General features: G+C 44.3%; 1 protein-coding gene across 1 annotated transcript in view; it reads right to left on the minus strand.

Moving 5' to 3' along the window:
• Positions 1 to 2,238: 2,238 nt before the first annotated feature.
• The window catches only part of LCMT2 (leucine carboxyl methyltransferase 2), a 19,608-nt gene continuing 2,833 nt past the window's right edge, over positions 2,239 to 19,013 (minus strand). The window contains exons 4-15 of the mRNA XM_017744392.1: positions 18,980 to 19,013; positions 18,489 to 18,669; positions 16,040 to 16,196; positions 15,415 to 15,604; positions 14,903 to 15,010; positions 12,792 to 12,882; positions 10,414 to 10,671; positions 8,159 to 8,389; positions 7,082 to 7,179; positions 5,186 to 5,373; positions 4,850 to 4,985; positions 2,239 to 2,899 (exon numbers count right to left, since the gene is read on the minus strand). Coding sequence (XP_017599881.1) covers positions 2,732 to 2,899; positions 4,850 to 4,985; positions 5,186 to 5,373; positions 7,082 to 7,179; positions 8,159 to 8,389; positions 10,414 to 10,671; positions 12,792 to 12,882; positions 14,903 to 15,010; positions 15,415 to 15,604; positions 16,040 to 16,196; positions 18,489 to 18,669; positions 18,980 to 19,013 — 1,840 coding nt within the window. The 3' untranslated portion in view covers positions 2,239 to 2,731. The remainder of the gene's footprint in view (positions 2,900 to 4,849; positions 4,986 to 5,185; positions 5,374 to 7,081; positions 7,180 to 8,158; positions 8,390 to 10,413; positions 10,672 to 12,791; positions 12,883 to 14,902; positions 15,011 to 15,414; positions 15,605 to 16,039; positions 16,197 to 18,488; positions 18,670 to 18,979) is intronic.

The raw sequence follows: 19,013 nt of genomic DNA on the forward strand, positions 1-19,013 counted from the left end.
ATCATGGGGCAGCCAGAACCCTCTTTGTGACAGTGTGGGGCAGGCAGAGCCCCCTGTGTGTCATCCTGGGGCAGTCAGAACTCCCTTTTGGGTACCTGGGAGTCCACAGGAGCCCAAGGGAGAGCCCTTGCTGCCTTGGGCACAATGACTGTCCATTCCACATTGCCCTGCTGAAACCTTCAGGATTCTTTAAGTCAGTCAGGTCGTAACAATTTCATTTGACATCAAGAATCTGTTTTCAGTTGTTGTTGGATCTGTAATTGCTGGGAGTGGGGGGAGGTTAACTACTTCATAAAATAGAATCTCTTTTGAACAGATGATTTGTCTCGATTTCGTGAGCCTCCATGACACAAGGGCAGTGATCATGCCCCTGTGCTGGGCATTGGTGAGGTGAGACCTTGAATCCTGTATTCGGTTTTGGGTCCCACACAACAATAAAGACATTGAGGTGCTGGACTGTATCTAGAGAAGGGCAATGGAGCTGGGGAAGGGTCTTGTGTTTTAACCCCAGCTGGCAATTCAGTAAGGAAAAAAAGTGACAAAGAAACTCATAAGGTGAGATAATTTAATAAATAGAAACAAATTCCAAAAATACTGGATGAGAGAAAAGAAACAGAGAAGAAAATAAAGCAAAGTAAATGTTAACAATTTCTCTGCATCCAACAACCAATTTGCAGTCAGACTTTCATGGAATCACAGGCTGGTTTGGGTTGGAAGGGATCTTAAAACCCACTTCATTCCAACCCCCCTTCCCACGGGACCAGGTTGCTCCAAGCCCCACCCACCCTGGCTATGAACACCTCCAGAGACAGGGCAGCCACAGCTTCTCTGGGGAACCTGTGCCAGGGCTTCACCACCCTCACAGCAAACAATCTGTTCCCAATATCCCATCTAACCTTGCCCTCTGGCAGAGGGAAGCCATTCCCCCTTGTTCTGGCACCCCAGGCCCTTGTTCGAAGTCCATTTCCAGCTCTCTTGAAGTCAGGGGCTCTAAGGTCTCCCTGGAGCCTTCTCTTCCCCAGGCTGGAACATCTCCAGCTCTCTCAACCTGTCTCCAGATCAGACAGGCTCCAGCCTTCGAGCATCTCTGTGGGGTCCTCTGGATTCATTCTAGCAGCTCCACATCCTGAAGGACCAAATGCCACCCAGAGGGACCTGGACAAGCTCAACAAGAGGGCCTGTGGGAATCTCATGAGGTTTAACAAGACCAAGTGTTTGCGCTGCATGTGGACCAGGAACACCCCGCTACATCAATCCAGGCTGGGGGATGAAGAGATCAAGAACAGCCCTGCCAAGAAGAATTTGGGGGTGCTGGTGAATGAGAGCCTGGACATGCCCTGGCCCTGTGTGCTGGGCTGATCCAACAGTATGGGCAGCAGGGGAGGGGGAATTCTGCACTTCTGCCCTGCTCAGGTGAGACCAAACCTGCAGTGCTGCCTCCAGCTCTGGGGTCCCAGCACAGGAAGGATGTGGGGCTGTTGGAGCCAGTCCAGAGGAGACCCCAAGATGATCAAAAGGATGGAGCATCACTATGCTATGAGGAAAGGCTGAGGATTGGGATTGTTCAGCCTGGAGAAGAGAAGCTTTGGCATGACCTAACTGTGGCCTTGCAGGACTTGAAGGGAGCCAACAAAAAAGATGGAGAGAGGCTATTTACAAGGGCCTGGAGTGACAGGACAAGGGAGAACAGCTTCTCACTGAGACAAAACAGGTTTAGATCGGATATTGGGAAGAAATTCTTTCCTGTGAGGGTAGTGAGGCACTGGCACAGGTTGCCCCGAGAAGCTGTTGTTGCCCCATCCCTGGAAGTGTTCAAGGCCAGGTTGGATGGGGCTTGGAGAACCCTGATCTAGCGGTTTCCCTACCCATGGCAGGGGGTGGAACAGGATCATCTTTATGGTGCATTCCAACCCCAAACCACACTGCTCTTCACCTCTTAAGGACTACTGCTGCCAGCTGCTTTTGAGGTACTTTATTTACAGAACACAAAGAGCTGTAAAAAAGCAAAGGCCAGTGAGGTGTTGTTCTGGGGTGACGTTATGAAGCTGCTTTATTCCTTACCCGTCTGCTCAGTGCCCAAGGACGCTGTTTCTTTACGATGGACCCGGGGGGCGGGGCCGGAGCCACGGGTCTCGGCAGGGCTCGGGAGGGGGTGTGCCGGGAGCACTGTGCTGCTTTTTGGTTTCCTTTATGTTCCAGCTAGCTGGGAAAAGGTTCTGTGGAGTTATTTTCTTGTTCTTTTTTCCCTTTCCTTCCCCTTGCCTCACTGCCTCCCTTCCCTCCTCGCTGGTCCGGGGAGCCCGTGGGGTGGCCCCAGCTGGTCCAAGCCCGGGTGTCTGTTCCCTCTCCGGGAATTTGTTGTATTTTGAGGGTTTGGGTTTTTTTTAACCCTGTTCTACCCTGTTTTGCGTGTGTGTTAATAAACAGTTTGTTTGGGTTTTTTTTTTCCATTTTCACTTGCTGTGACCCACTTGTCTTATTGGTGGAGGAAAAGGGGAGGCCCTTTTCCCTTCGGAGGGGACACTCATTCCGGAGTGTTTTCTCCTGGAGGTTTGTCTCCAAAACCGAGACAGGTGTGAATCCCTTGCTGTAACTGTCCCTCCTGATCCCACCTTCACAAACGCATTCTGGATACAAAACCTTTGTGGAAACACTGTGCTGCTTTTGGACCTATAGTGAATAGATGTCTCCCCACAGCACAGTAGCATGGTTCAGCCCTGCTAGGTCCCACTCAGCAACTGATCAGGATGCTGCTGAGGCTCAGCGCGACAGGCTCTGGGTTCAAGTGTGTCCCAAAGGAGAAGCAGTTTCCACCACCACCAATAACCAGCAACTCCTTCTCATTTGGCAGAAAGACACTGCTATGATTATGTAGCATTAATGGCCACTCCAGATGCTCCTGAAAAAGGAAAGGAGATGTTGAACATACAGGACTTCACATGGTCCACCGTACCACCCATGAATGTGGGCAAAACCAGATAGAGAATACAGGAACAAGTAACCCCTGAGGTGTACTGCTCTACTATACCTGCCCACCCACCAACTTGCAGTTCAGTGATTTTTTTTAATGAGAGAAAATGTCTTTGTACTCCCTGAATCTTAATGCTTTTCCTCCCAAGAAGGTAGCCAGTCACTTTTTGATTCAATGTAAATCTTTGGTATTCATGGCCTGTGGCGAGGAGTTCCACAGCTTACCTATGTAACTGGTAGGTTCGAAAGCCTAGAGAGTTTCACGTTAAGTCAAAACAAACAGCTCATAAGCAAAGGAAGATACCAATCAATCTGTATCCGCTTATTCAATGTAAACAAGAGAGTTATATTCTTTTAGATACAACTTCATTATCACTGCACCCATCCTCACTGCTGTCCAGCAAGGGCAGTCTATTTTATCTAAAGGATATGAGGCCACTTATAATTTCTGCTACAGACAATAATTGAAAACTAAGCTACAATTAAGCATGTTTCATGCTTTATACCCTCAGCAAAATGCTGCAAGGTCAACCAGATGCACACATCCACTATAAAAAACTGACCTGTCACAAATTCCAGTTTCACCAATGACAGGTTCAATGTATACAGTTATCAAAAGAATGTTGTTGCTTTACATAAAAGATAAATAAAAACTTGTCAAGCAACAGAAATGTTCTTATAGAATCACTGAATGGTTTGGGATGGAAGGACCTTAAAAAAGGCCACCTCACTCCACTCCCCTTGCCATGGGCAGGGACAACTTCCACTGGACCACACTGCTCCAAGCCCCATCTAACCTGGGCTTGAACATTTCTGTATGGGGCAGCCACAGCTTCTCTCGGCAGCCTTTGGCAGTGCCTCACCATACTCTTCATAAAAAATTCCTTCCATATACCTAGTTTGAAGCTACTGTCCTTTAGATGAAAACCATCACTCCTTGTCCTATCACACAGGCCCTGCTACAAAGTCTGTCCCTACCCTTCTTAAAAGCCCCCCTTTAAGTACTGAAAGAGGCTCTAAGGTCTCCGCAGAGCCCTCTCTCTCTCTTATGGCTGAACAACCCCAACTCTCTCAGTGCATCCTCACAGGAGATCAGCTCCAGCTCTCTGATGACCTTTGTGGCCCTTCTGTGGATTTACTCCAACAGATCCATGTCTTTCTTTTACTCCAGGTAGTATTACCTGAGATGAGAGCTACTCAGAGATGTAGACCAAGCTTTATCCAGAGTATGCCAAAACCTTGCTGTGTGACACCACCTGTATGACTGTTCTTCAGCGATTCATAGAAGAAAGCCACCCAATAGTTAAAAGTTGGAAGGGTTCTCCGAGCATCATCCAGTCCAACCACCCTGTTCAAAGCAGGCTCAACTCAAGCAGGCTTATCAGTACCTTGCCCAGTCAGGTTTCAAATATCTCCAATAATGAAAACACGACAGCCTCTCTGAGCAATCTGGTTCAATCATCCTTACAGGAAGCTTTTATGTTACAGTGGAGTTTCCAGCATTTTCATGCTGTTTTTTTTTCTCATATTTCAGGCAGCAGCTATAGCACACTGCAGTTGCCACCAAGAAGTTCTCAATGAAATTATACCACAGACCTCCATAAACACTAACTTAGCCTCTGGTTTATCTATTCCCTTCCTCCACAGACATCCTGAAGTGACTATGCTTGCATCCATTTCAGTTCTGGTGCCCCTTGTCTGAAACAGAGCAGCTCCATGTGCTCCAGTCTTCTGCACATTCCATCTCTCCCTCTCTTAATGCTGCTATGTTCTCCGTGCTGGGTAAGAGCACTTTGGAATTAGATCCTTCTTCTATGTAAAGTTACCTCGTTCCTTCACAGGACACTGCTTACCCTGAAAGAAAACTTTCAGTACTTACCACATTAACCACATAGTCCAAGCAGAGACCAGTCATTAAGTCAATGACAGTGATGCCTGGCACAGAGGATGCATGAAACCATACTCCACCAACGAGCAGAAGCTTTCCTTCATGCACATGTGCAGTATGTGAGTACCTATGAGTTCAAAATGAGATTGAACTCCATTAGCAAGGGAGGCTGGTAGACACAGGCTGAAGATTCTCTGCTGAATGCTCTGAGCAACCTGGTCTAGTTGAAGATGCCCCTATTCATGGCAGGAAGATTGGATCAGTTGGCCCTTAAGAGGTCGCTCCAAATCAAACTGTTTTATGATGCTATGAATGCCTTCTGCTTACCTTGGGACAAGAGGAGGGTGTGTCTCTATTGTCTGCCACTGAAAGCCATGTTCAAGCTCCCTCAGAAGGAAAACTGAACCCAAGGGCTGCTCAGCTGCTCCCAGACCTCCTGCGATCAGCACTCCTCCTTCCCAGCTGCAGGCACTGTGAGAGTGGCGGCTTTCTGGGACTGGACCCTCAACAGCAATCTAAAAAAAACACAAGGCTGAAGTTTGGCAAGCTAAGTGTCTGCTTAATGTCCAGGCTTTTAATGACCTTTTCCTCTGTGATTGAGTTTTTTGACACCCAACCTTCTCCATATGTTCCTCTAGGGACTGCTAAGTGCTTCCATTTACACTATCTCTGGCCCTTAGTACATTTAATATAATCAGTCTTTAGAGGGTTTATTTCCACACATTTATTAGAGGTAACTTTATCTGTATTCTTGCATGCTGCTTTCTGCTCAAGACATACACCTGGGAACTACAAGCTTGTTTACAAACACATAGACTAATGCAGTGACCAGCAAAGCTGGTGATCAGTTGTTCAAACCACAGAGTGGGATAAAAGCTCAACTGCCGGACTAAAATCCAGACAGAAAACCTTTAGTGCAAGCACTGAAGGAAAAAAAGTGCAATCAGGCATTAAAGGAATATCACAGCAAGTAAGTGGTAGAGTTTTGAGGCCACTTGGCCCATACCTTCCCCTAAAAGAAATGAAACTGTATCTGTTATCACCTGGATGGATGGATGTTTATATAATAGTTTCCAAAAGTCTGCAGTGACAAGAATTTCTCACCTCTTTAGGCAGTCTATTGCAGACTCAGCTAGCTTCAAGATCAATAGCTTTCCTTAGTGTCCCGTTGATTCCCTGTACTACTCAAAGTTAAAATGGAGAACAATTTTTGTCTTCTCTGCAACAGTATTTTAGATATTAGAAGATTTATTTCTATCTTGAATATTCTCCAGATTCAATAGCTAGAAGTCCTTCAAAACCTTCCCCTGTGAGGTATGTGGCCTGGTCACTCTTGCTGCATACCTCTATACAGCTGTATGGCACCCTGTCCACCTCTTTTTCAGCAATCAGCTTTGGGTATTTTACAGTAGTTCTGCTGAGATAAGGAACATTGTAGAAAATAAAAGAAGCAATTCATGTGTCTACCAGCTAGCATTTCTGGGTACGTATCTGAAGACACAGTGTTGGCCTCCCACAACAGTGGGATATTGCTTACTCATGTTTAGCTTGTGACCTCCTGCAACTATGCATCTCTCATCCTATAACTGTGCTATGTACAAGGTTGGGCTCAAAGAGTTATAATAAATAGGGTTACATCAGACTGGTGGCCAGTAAGGAACCAAGGGAGTAAGTCCTCTTTAGCTCAATTTCCTTTTATGATACATTCAGCAATCTAGTTGACTGAGGCAAACCAGCAGATATGGAGGTGGTTTTGATTTTAGCAAAGCTTTTTATACTGTCTCTAACAGTATCGTTCTGTAAAAATGGCCAGCACACAGCTGGACAGGTCCATGATGGGAGAGGTGAAAGAACACAGAGGCAGTATGTTCTCAGTAGCATCCAGTAACAGAGCAAGAGGCAATGGGCACAAACTGACATAGAAAAAAAATCCACTTAAACATAAAACCCCCTCATATTGTACTAACAGGGTGGTCAAGCACTGGAATAGGTTGTCCAAAGAGATTGTGGAGTCTCCATCTATGGAGATAATCCCACCTGAACAATATACTGAGCAACCTGCTCTAGTTAGACCTGTTTTAAGCAAGAGTGCTGGACTAATGACCTCCAGATGTCCCTTCCAACCTCCACTATTCTGTAGAGACTGTATTCTCCACAGAAGAATAAAAGGCTGGATGTTTAGAAGTCAGTTCTAACTCTAATCACCATGGAGTACATTCTCACCGCAGTGTAGGAGAGTTCTGGAGTGTGCAGGAAATACCAATCCCCGAGCACAGGCTCCAGAGCAGAGCGGCCACCATACACAAACAGGTACTGCTCACCTGTGGAAACAGACAACCAGGTTGTAAGAGAAGTTAGAATCTGGTATGTCACAAAAGCAAAAATTTCTGTTTGTATAGAAGGGAAGCTGACAAAAAGGGTGCAACAGTACTTTGGGTAGATGTCAAGGACATGCATTCACTGCACTATGCCCTGTCCTTTCACTGATTCAGGTAACACCAGTGTTGATCACTTTCTTCAGCTACAAAGCAGTATCAAGGCAAAAATAAGATGAAACAATACAGCCTGACGAAGACAAAACCCAATGTATTATTAACAAAATTTTATTTACCCATTTAGCATTTGCTTTTTTTGATATAAAATTGTGACTGGAAGCTACAGTATTAATTAAAGACTGCTCCACAAATGGAAAGTGTGCTCCAGACTAGACTAACAACTGCTTAACAATTCCCTTCTGCTCCCCTTGGAGGGTTGCTTGCCAGCTGCAGGAATGGCAACCTTAGCTTTCAGCTCCTGAATGCCACTGCTTAAGTTTTTGCCCCTTACAACCAGAATCTTTTACTGGATCAACCTTCAGCTTGCTATTGCAGGACCTAATTCTAGAGCCGTTCACAACTACTGAGTGTTTGTCAATTGCTACTAGAAAAGTAACATTTCTTCTGAAGGACCTCTGGATAAAGAGCTAGGGATCCTACTCCCTAAAAAAATGTCCTTCAGAGAGAGCAAAACTTATTTCTGGCATGATCGAGTATGAAAAACTTCAGCCATAGATGATCTCCTAGAATCAGTCTTCCAGAACAGATTACAGCAGATTACAGCAGGTTTCAATCCTACTTGCCACTGGGGATGTAGATAGCGAAATTCAAAATTACCATATTTCAAGTGTCAAGAAGAGATCTCAAAGCCTCTTAATTTCTCTCCTACTGGCAGGCTTGAGGAGTGATCAGTATGAACTTCATGAAGTTCAACAAGGTCAAGTGCAAGATCCTGCATACCTACAGCCATTTCCACTCTTTTTACCTTTAAATGTCATTTCAGTTGTGCTGTGTCTCCAACGTGAAGCTGCTGCTTCAGCAGCAGGCTGCAGACTTACAGGCTCCACTGAAACGTCATCTGGGTCTGAAGCATTACAAGTTTTGGGGAACTTTAGCCACAACATTCCCAAGCCTGGGCTCGATGGGGATGTTCGTCCTCCTACGACCAGGGCCAGAGTGTCTGAGAGACAAGACACAGTATGGTACAACCTCTCACCTGTGGAGATACAAAATGTCATGGTTCACACGGATGCTTATTCCAAGAAATTTATAATAATTTTAGTTGGAAAAGACCCTTAAAGATTATCAAGTCCAACCATTCCTCCAGCACTCTCAAGGTCAAAACTACACCATGTCCCCAAGTGCCATTTTCACATGGCTTTTAAATCCTTCCAGGGATGTGGACTTCACCACTACCCTGGGTAGCCTGTGCCAGGCATGGACAACCCTTTACTTAGAGACATTTTTCTCAATATCCAACCTAAACCTCCCCTGGCATAGCTTGAAGCCATTTCCTCTTGTCCTGTCCTTTGTCCCCTGGGAGAAAAGGCCGACCTCCACCTGGCTACATACTCCTTTCAGGTAGTTGTAATGAGTGAGAAGCTTCCTCCTGAGCCTCTTTTTCTCCAGGTTGAGCCCTCCCCCCACCAGTTCCCTCAGCACTACTACAATGGGCTTACAGTAGTGGTGGATGAGGGAAGAGCAACAGATTTCATCTACCTGGACTTGTACAAAGCATTTGACACTATGCCACCCAGCAACCAGTCTCTAAACTGGAGAGACATGGATTTGACAGATGGACCATTCGGTGGATTAGGAATTGGCTGAATGGTCTCACTCAAAGAGCTGCAGTCACCAGCTCAGGGTCCAAGTGGAGACCAGTAATGAGTGCTGCTCTTCAGGTCTCCAGAGGGACCAGCACTATTTAATATCTTTGTAGGTGACACAGACAGTGGGATCGAGGGCACCCCCAGCACATTTGCCAATGACAAGGAGCTGTCTGGTGTGGTCATGCGCTGCAGGGAAAGGGAGGGGCATCCAGAGGGATCTGGACAGGACAGGAGGGACCCAGCCTCATGGAGTTCGGCAGGACCAAGGACCAGGTCCTGCACCTAAACTGAGGCAATCCCAGCACAAATACAGACTGGTCAGAGAATCAAAAAGCAGCTCTGGGGAGAAGGACTTGGGGGCGTTTGTGGACAAGTTCAGTATGACTCAGCAGTACATGCTCACAGCACAAAAGTCAGCCATGTCCAAGGCTGCATCAAAAGACGTGTGGCCAGCACGTCGATGGAGATGATTCTCACCCTCTAAGCTGTTTTTCTGAGACCCCACCTGGAGTTCTGCATCCAGGTCTGGTGCCCCCAGCACAATAAAGACATGGAGCTGTTGGAAAAAGTTCAGTCTACTAGCTTGATCACAGGGCTGAAGCCCCTCTGTTCTGGAGCCAGGCTGAGAGAGTCTGGGCTGTCAGCCTGGAGAAGTAAAGGCTCCAGGGAGATCTCAGAGCCCCTTCCAGTGTCTAAAAGGGCTCCAAGAGAGCTGGAGAGGGACTTTGGAAAAGGGCCTGGAGTGACAGGACAAGGGGAACGGCTTCCCACTGCCAGAGGGCAGGGTTAGATGGGATATTGGGAACAAATTCTTCTCTGTGAAGGTGGTGAGGCCCTGACACAGTTTGCCCAGAGAAGTGGCTGCCCCATCCCTGGAAGTGTTCTACACCACGCTCTGATAAACCTGGTCTACTGGAAGGTGTCCCTGTCCATGGCAGAGGGTTGGAGTTAGAGGATCTTTAAAGTCCCTTCCAACCCAAACCATTTTATGATTCTATGACTCCAGCCCCTCAATGTCCCTCTTTCTGTGAGAGACCCAGAACTGGACAAGGCACTCGAGGTGTCTCTGCAGTGCCCAGCAGACAGGGACACTCACTGCCCTGGGCCTGTGGCCACACTAGACTGGTAGCAGCCAGGGGCCATTTGCCTTCTTGCCCACCTGGGCTCATGTTCAGCCACTGTCAAACAGAACCCCCAGGTCCTTTTCCAGCTTTCCAGTCACTCTGCCCCCAGCCTGGGGCGCTGCATGGAGCTGTGGTGACCAAAGGGCAGGATCCAGCATTTAGCAACCAGAACCTTCAGATCTCTGTGACTGCCAGCATCACTGTGCCATGACATCACTTTTTCACTAGACTTTCCTTCACTTTTAGCACAAAGATACCTTGTACTTGCCATCAGTATGGGAACTCACCCCATCTTTTATCAGGAATATTCTGTGTCACACAGACAGCTTTCCAGTAGCCTGCAAGCTTACTCAGCACATGGAAATTTCTCATGCGGCAGTGTTGTCCATTCTCCTCCCCAAAGCCTCCCGTGGTAAGAATCACGCCGGGTTTTATAAGAACGGAGTGGTGACCGTAACGTCTCAGGCCAGGACTTCCTGAGAGCCTTGCACATACTGCTGCAGGGACACTCCCAGCCATCCCAACAGGACCAGCATGACGAGGAACTGTAAGCCAAAGAGAACCAAAGAACTTATGCACAAATACAAACCAAGGACTACATTTTAAGTAAGAGATTAAGCACGCCATCTTTTCAAGATGACCATTCATCTTTTCAAGAAGAAAAAAACTGAGAAGTAAGTTGACAGTGCACACAGATAATCTGAAATGCCCTAGAAATCAGGATGTAATGGTTAAAACTACTACTTTACCAACTGTAACTTCTACCCTGCTCACTCAGCTCCTGGCAATTCTGAGACTGCTTTCATGAGGTGGACCTAAGACTGGCCAAGAGACTGCAGTGTCCTAAACTGCTGCAGCAAGATATAAACCACTGCACTACCTTCAAAAGGACCACCTGTCTGATTAAGACCATATCTGGCTACACAAACAACACAGAACAGCAGAAAAAGGAGAAACACCTGGAAGCTGATTTCAAAGTTTCTTGCCAGACTTTGATCCTATCTTCACAGACGCACTGAAATAACATTCTGAAGCATGATAAATAATCTGTTAATTCGAATGGTCCTACTATAGGACAGTATTTCCAGTTATCTAAATATTTTCTCTCTAAATATTGTATCTCTTAGCATGAAACAAACTTTTAGCACAGGACTCTGGCTCACCTATACACTGTACACATTGTTTTCTTTTAATCAGTTTGGAATCTGCGCCTTCTGTTTAAATCAAGGTCTTTATTCTTGTGTTGTAAGAGATGATGAGGTGCAGGAGGAGCAGCTTGCAGTCCATTTTTTGTATGCCATAATCAGAAAAATCTCCTGTACTGATCGTTGCTTTGTACAAGACCCTACTTTATCATTTGATGAAGTAAGAAATTTCATCTCTTTGGGCTTAAATGTCTTTTTACAGACTGATCATTTAAAGACGGAGGAGTTTTTTCATGTCACAAAATATACTTACCACGATTTCTTTGGAAGATTTAGTACTTGCACTCTCTTGAACTGGGACCCAAGTCTGTCTGAGAGGATAACTGGGGCATTTATTGCTATTAGAGACATACATTTTGTATTCCCAGTAAAAAATATCTAAGCATGGACAATTTACCAGACTTTGAAGGCTTTTGCTATCAGTTTTGAATACAACAGAGACAGCAGCAGAAAGACCCTATTCCTGTCTCTAACGAATCAAATGTCTTCACTGTAATAAAAACCATGAAGCAAATGTCAGATTGTTTTTCTTAATTTAAGGATAGATACTACGCCTTTAGGAGCCTTCAAGGATTTAACTTAAGGACCAGCAGCAATCACACAGTACATTAAACCACACCCGCATTCATTTAGCTTCAATTTCACTACATTTTCAAATGCAGCTGAGACACAACACATGGATTCAATGGCCATCCCGCCCTATCCTTTTTCAGCTGCTTTTCTTGCTCCCTAGAACACAGATTTCAACTTTCTCTTGAAGCTAGAGCTACTTGTGGTGCTGTACTGTGAAGACTAGTGGTATAAAACAGGTTATAAATAACCTTCTGCTTTCTATGCTGAAAAATGAAACAAACAGACAAAACCAGGAATTTCTTGGACTGCTACTGCCACCAAATAATTTTTATCTCAGAAACACAATCTTGGTTTTGCCTTTTCCCCAGCTGTACCACTTTTCTCCCATCTAAAAGAAGTGACATACAGATTTGAATACTACAGGTACAATTGCACCCACAAGGGATAACAAAGCAAAGCACAGCTTCATGACAGACTTCCGAGTGGTCTGCTGGACAGGGCAGTAAAGAAAACAGAACAACCTTTTTGGAGCTGGAAGGAGAGAGTGGTTCAGAGAGCCATGTACGGAGGCAACCAGGAATAAATTTGAAAGGGAGATCCCAAAAACAGGAGGGTAGGCTGGCATTGCAGCCATGCACTGGAGGAGCTCATGTATGAAAAAATGACAAGCTGTTCAGACTGGGAGGTTCAATAAACTGAAAGAATGGAAGTGATCAGAACCACAGCTCTGGCCTTGCTTTAGACAGCAGAACCATTGTGGAGGAGTGAAGAAAGCTACCAGACAGCAGCACCCCATCCACCCCTCCCAGGGTTTCAATGTCTCCTAAAACCTCTCAGAGAAGCCTGCATGAGATAAAAGAACACTGTGAAAACTACTTGGTGTGTACCTGTCATACTGGGTAACAACGGAGTCCAGGAAGGTTCCATCCCCTTTGATGCAGCCAACACAAAGTAATGAGAACATTTCAGATGCCATTCCTGTAGCAAGCCCAAAGGAAAAAACAAATAAACAAACAAACAAACCAAGAAAGGAAGACCCAAACAAAAAAACAATCCCCCTCAAAATCTAAGAGCAAACAGCAGAAACAGCCAGGGTGACCAAATCAAATACCAACCCAGCCTAGCACTGTTTCCAGCAATGGTCAAAATCAGAGGGGTGAATCAGAGAAAGAACAGGTGGGTAAACACCTTGCTCACTCCACCTTTCAAAAATTTACAGCCCAGGGATCTTCAAGAAGTTTTGTATTGTGTCTTTGTATTGAACAATCCTTGATGGATTTTTCATCCATGAACCTATCCAGTTGCTCTTTGAACTCACAAAAACTTTTAATGTGTCCAACATGCATCCCATAGCTTAACTATATGTTGCATGTGAAGGTTTTTCTTTTTGGAATCAACTTCCCTTTATGCTTCTCAGTTCTGATCACAAAAAAGAGTGAGATCTTTATACCAGAGGGATTAAGGTTTCTTAAAGTTCATGGAATATAAGTGATTCCAAAGAAATCACAAATGTTCAGAGGTGCAACATGGTCCGTGCTGGACAATAATACATAATTTTCAGTCTGGCCTTGGAATCATTCTGAGGCAGAAGCACAAGCAAAAGGAACGTACAGGAAGCCAGTAGCAACGAGAGTTCACCCTGGCGTTTATGGACGTTAGGGAATTGAGTGTGTTCATTCCCATGCTAGGATATACTCAGCCAACTATGTGATTAGCAAGCATAAACACGAATTTAGGCACAAGAACTCATGTTATCAGCTTCACTGCCCCAACCCATATTAGAAGTAAAAAGCATCTTTTGAAAAGTGACATCCACAAATTAATGTAAATACTGAAAATGGAAGAATCCACTATTAGTCCCTAAGCAAATTACTCTAAAAATTGGTCTCCCTCCACACTGGGTGTCTATTTTACATTTCTTATCTAATTTGACCAAGCTTGTTTCCAATAAGACCTGGAGCTTACTTAATCTTTCTCTCAGAGGCTAATTGTAGAGCTCTCTGTTATCACATCGTTTACTCCTGTGCACATTTCCAGCTCGGACTCATGCACATTAACCTCCTCTGTCTTCACCAAGTCTTTACCTTCTCACTATATGAGCAATGGCCTACAACAATTCTACCAGACATTTCTAAACCACTTAGCAAATCTGCCAGCACTTTCAGTCACCACTTTTGCATTCATATAGCAGAGCAGCTCCTACCATGTTGGCAAAATAAATTCAAGCACATTAAATTGTTTTCATACTACAGCTATTAGATTTCTAGAATTATAAACAGAGAACCATAAAATCAAACGGGAAACTTCTAGTAAGTATTCCACAGGATATTTAGCTCAAAGTTACTCACTATCTTGCACTTATCTTCACTTTTAGACTTCAAATAGTTGGAAATGTTGCCAGCAGTTAACATAAAAATGGCAAAGAATAGAGTCATAGTTGAATTTCAATCATTAATACAGGAATGGCTGTATAAAGTCAGACAAAAAAAAAATCAGAAATTAGTAACCTGCATCCAACAGTGACAAACAATGGAGTAGTCTATGGAAATGGAAGAGAGCAGGACAAGTGCATTTGCTTTCCCCAGGAATGCTCTCAACCAACTGCAGTCAGGAGCAGCACATCAGGAGTATATTTATGTATTCAGTAATCCTTAATGGATTTCTCTTTCATTAAAGTAATTGTCCCTTGAATCCATGCCAACTTTTACCATGTACAACTTCTTTTATACTACCAAGTAGTTTGCTATGACAAGCCTGTCTCCTTGAGAGACTGGAAGGAACATGCAGCTTTTCTAAGATCAAGGAGAGACTTCTTCCCATGCTGCTTCACCAGGAGCTCCCCATGGCCTCTGTGTAAACTAAGCTGATCCAAGGTCCTTTCTGCCTCCATGAATACATGTGCCTCAGCAGCTCTGTACAGAATTGCAACTATAAGAAATTGCGGATACCTTATGATATCAAAGCCAGGTCCCTGATCTTCAGAATAAAGGAGGGTTACCTCATACTCATCAAAAGGCTCCAGAGTCTGCACTCTTTGCTGCTCATCTTCTGGAATACAACAGGTGAAAAACTCATTCATATCCATGACACTGCAGTCAGTCCAGCCCTAAAAGACAAATCCCTCAAAGTCATCACCTCTGGAAAGATAGAAACTCACTTCCCACAGGAAAACAAAGACCCTAAATTAAACACCTGCATAAGCCAATAAGACTGTCTAGATAAAGCAAGAGCAGCCCAAAAACTGGTGAAAATAGATCTCTCATCTGTAAAGTTCTTAAAAACTTAATTTAGTGCATCAAAAGTCACAGAGGAACCCATTAAGCCCACATGAGACAGTAGGGTGCAAGCCAATTGGAAGCACCTTCTAATGATGAGTCATGCTACCAGAAAAGGCAGTACCTCAGCCCTGTTTGCTTCAGGCTTCAGCCCATAACTGACCAAACACTTGGTGTTCCAATCTTCCTCAGATGAATGATGCTTCATGCATGCCCTTGAGCTGCAGGTGCGTACCTTTCCCAGAAAGCGCCTCTGCTGTGCCTCACAGTCAGGGTACTGTGCCAGGGAGCGCAGCGCACAGTTCAGCTGGCTGAAATGCTGCTGCATGACACATCCAAAAGGGTCCTCTGGGTGCACCTGCTCATACACCAGGAAGCATGCCTGAGGGAAATGCTCTGCTGCCCACTGAATCAAGGCATCTGACCTGTTGGGAGATTGTGCATAAGAAATTAAATTGAGGGCACACCCATCACAGGACAGATGCAGTGTATCTTCCTGCAACACCATAAAGGTGCTATTAAGGCATTCTGACAAGTGGCAATACACAAATGAGAGTGCTGTGCTGGGCACTCATGAACGTCTCCTCCCCATCTGCACACACAATCCAGGTCATGAGAAGAACAAAAACCTTAAAACTGCTCATTTCAGATTTTCCTTCTTTTTTTCCTTCCTTTTAGGCTATCGTGTGGACATCAATTACATCATCATAATGATGATGTAAGGAGCTATTTGGGACTCCACAGAATTCCCAAGGCTTTAGTTTCAAGAGAACACATCTCCCAGCCCAAGGTGATGTACTCAGAAAGAAGCTCGTTGTTTTCCCTTTACCACCTGGGTAAGAGAGGAGAACCCAGCTGACCTGGTGTTCTCCATGTAGGTGAGCACCACCTCTGCGATGAAGAGGGTAGGGATTTCATTGTTCAGTCCCGCTTCCTCCAGGGTTCTCTCCAGCTCAGACAGCTCTGATAAATCCACTCCCAGTAATTTATAATCCTCTCCAGAAAAGGTAATGGCTCCTGGGAGACAAAAATGATACAACCTCACTATGGTGCTGCTGCAATACTGAGACCAAAAGGGACGAACATGAAAATCAAACCCACAGGCAATCACTCACAAGGCTACATCCATCAACTATATTTCTCTGAAACAGGTACAAGAAAATCCCCATCATTAAATAACCCATGAACGGATAGTGCTATGTGATCCATTAACTGCAAATCTAAAACTCCATTACTCCTAATGCAAATTTCACCTACAGATTTCTCATAGAATTACGAAAAATAATATAATTCTCATAGAACTACACTTACTATAACAAGAAAACTTTATTATATTTACTTTAAGAGAATTTTTTAGAACCACTGTAATTCAAAATCAAACCTAAAGGGCTCTCATTTATACACCTTTCACTTTAGGCTAAGAAAGCACCCTTGCTTTGGTATAATTTCAATGGTTTCCCTCACAATCAGAAAACTGTTCTCAGGTTTCTTAGGCTTGGTTTGTTTGTTTGTTAAACAGATTTCATTTCTGTATAATGGTACTGAGTCCTGAAACTGCACATGCTAGCTCTTGGCAAACACCAGGACCTGACTCACAGATCGCCATCCTCAGAAATAAGTTCCAGTTTATGATCTGTAAGTATTATTATACCTCTGTACCCCATCAGAATATGGTAAGCTATGGCCTGTTGACCTTTTCAGCCAAAACCACATCATTAACAAAGCAAACTGTAAAGTACCTTTAGAAATCACCTACTCTGTCTCTGCAACCCAACAACTGTATCTGTCCTGAGGACAGTTAACCTACACTGTTCTCAAAGTACACTTCTGGAGCCAAAAAACGGCCTTTTGCAGAAGCCCATCAGAGTGTTCCCTTCTACTTTCTTCTAACTTGTCCATCCATTCCTTCCTGACCTCTGGACACAGGGAATAGGGTAATTCCAACTATCTGACACCTTCCCTTGAGTACTTGAAGATTCTTGGTATGGACAGAGTTCCTTGCCACAGGTCTCTGCCAATATTAAAAATGTGAATGGATTTAGGAAGAAAATGAAAAAGTTCATGGAAGAGCTACTCACTAAGACCTGGAAGTCAGGAACTCACACTCTATAGCTGTCTTCCATCTGTATTTAAATTGATTAATACCATCTAAATGCTGTGGTTTACATATGTCCCTACTGCATTTCATTCCATGTTTTCCAGACCATCCGTGTACTACGTCAAACTCCTACTCTCATTCATCTTATTGCAAGTCCCCATGTTTCCTGCAGGTTTATGACATTTCACCTTCTACAGCATTATCATCTAGAGCATTACAGGAAATCCTGGAGGAAAACAGATGCAGGAGAAACCTCTAGTGATCCAGATACTTTACATTCCTCCTTTTGCCCCTTAGCATTCAGCTTGCACAATATTCTGCAGTAGTTTCACAAGGCTCATTTTCTCCTGCCTTGGAGGGCAAAAAAAAAGTCAGGAAACAGAATGACTAATGTTTTACTACAGTCAAGATACTTAAGAGTCAAACCTTCTCTCTTACCCATCAAGGCCATAAATCATTGTATAATTTAGGGTGAAAGGGACATTTGAAAGTAATCTTGTACAAATACTTCCTCATGGCAATTATCTGTATCAGGTTGCTCAAAGCTTTGTCCAGTCAAGCTCTATCTCCAAGGCTGAAGATTCCATCCGCTTTCTAGGCAATCTGTTCCCATTTTTAACTACTCATGTGGTGCAACCTCCTCCCCAACATTTTCATTATACATCACCGGAATTTCCTTTTTTTTTTTTGCAACTTTCAACCATTGTCCCTTGACTATTTGTTTTATGCCTTCAAGAAAAGTGTGGCTCTGTCTTTTCTAACCTCTCCCAATAGGTAAGCTGAAGACTGCTGTTAAGACTCACCTCCCTCCCAAACTCCTCCCCATAAGGCTGAACAAACCCAGTTCTCTCAGCCTCCCCTCCTATATCACCTGCTCCATCACTTCATCATCCTCATCACCTCCCACTGGACATGCTACAGTTTGCCACTGTTTTTGGACCAGTGAACTCAAAGCTGGACACACCCTTTCAGAATTTGTAACAGAAAAAACCTGACTTTGGTTTGGTATAATCAGCTCCTGACAAATTCTGGCTTCTTGTTATCTCCCAATGCTTACAAATGATTTGTTTCAACTTTTTCATAAAATGAACGTGCTTTTTATCTACAATTTCATAGTCCCCCTACTATAACCTGTCACTTTTTGAAGGCTAAAGCTATGTTTACTTCTTCTAAACATTTTGCACAAAAGAAATCTTCCATGAATGCCATACCTAATCCTTCCCCTCCAGTGTCTCCCACCAGTGCTGACAACTCTTTCATTCTTTTGATCAGAGTGGCTTTTTGGCATGCCACATTTGGGAAGTCTACCTCATATACCACAGTGTGGCGCAGAAGACCCACATCCTTCAAACGGAAGTATAAGGAATCAAAACCAGCACCTAAAGATAGGATCTGCAGAGAAAGCATCAGAAAAAGTTATACTCAACTCTAGCAGCATCTTGAGCATCTAGGTGCGAAAAATATTAAATATCATCTGTAGAGTGACAAAATCAGGCAACCTCCTGCAAGAGGCAGAGGATATTGCCCCCTCCCAGATACTTCTGCCAAAGTGACACATGGACAGCCACAGTACTGACAGTCAGATTTCTGTGCCCTGATGGGAATGGATCTGAACAGATGCCAGTGCGAGTTACTGCCCAGATGCCAGAAAGACTTTACACACATTTAGTGGGAAATGCCAGTAGCCCCAGATAAAATGCACCTGTGTCCTGGGTAGGCTTTGTGTCTTCAGCAGG

The sequence above is a fragment of the Corvus brachyrhynchos genome, unplaced genomic scaffold, assembly GCF_000691975.1.
Source record: "Corvus brachyrhynchos isolate BGI_N302 unplaced genomic scaffold, ASM69197v1 scaffold511, whole genome shotgun sequence".
Taxonomy (NCBI): domain Eukaryota; kingdom Metazoa; phylum Chordata; class Aves; order Passeriformes; family Corvidae; genus Corvus; species Corvus brachyrhynchos.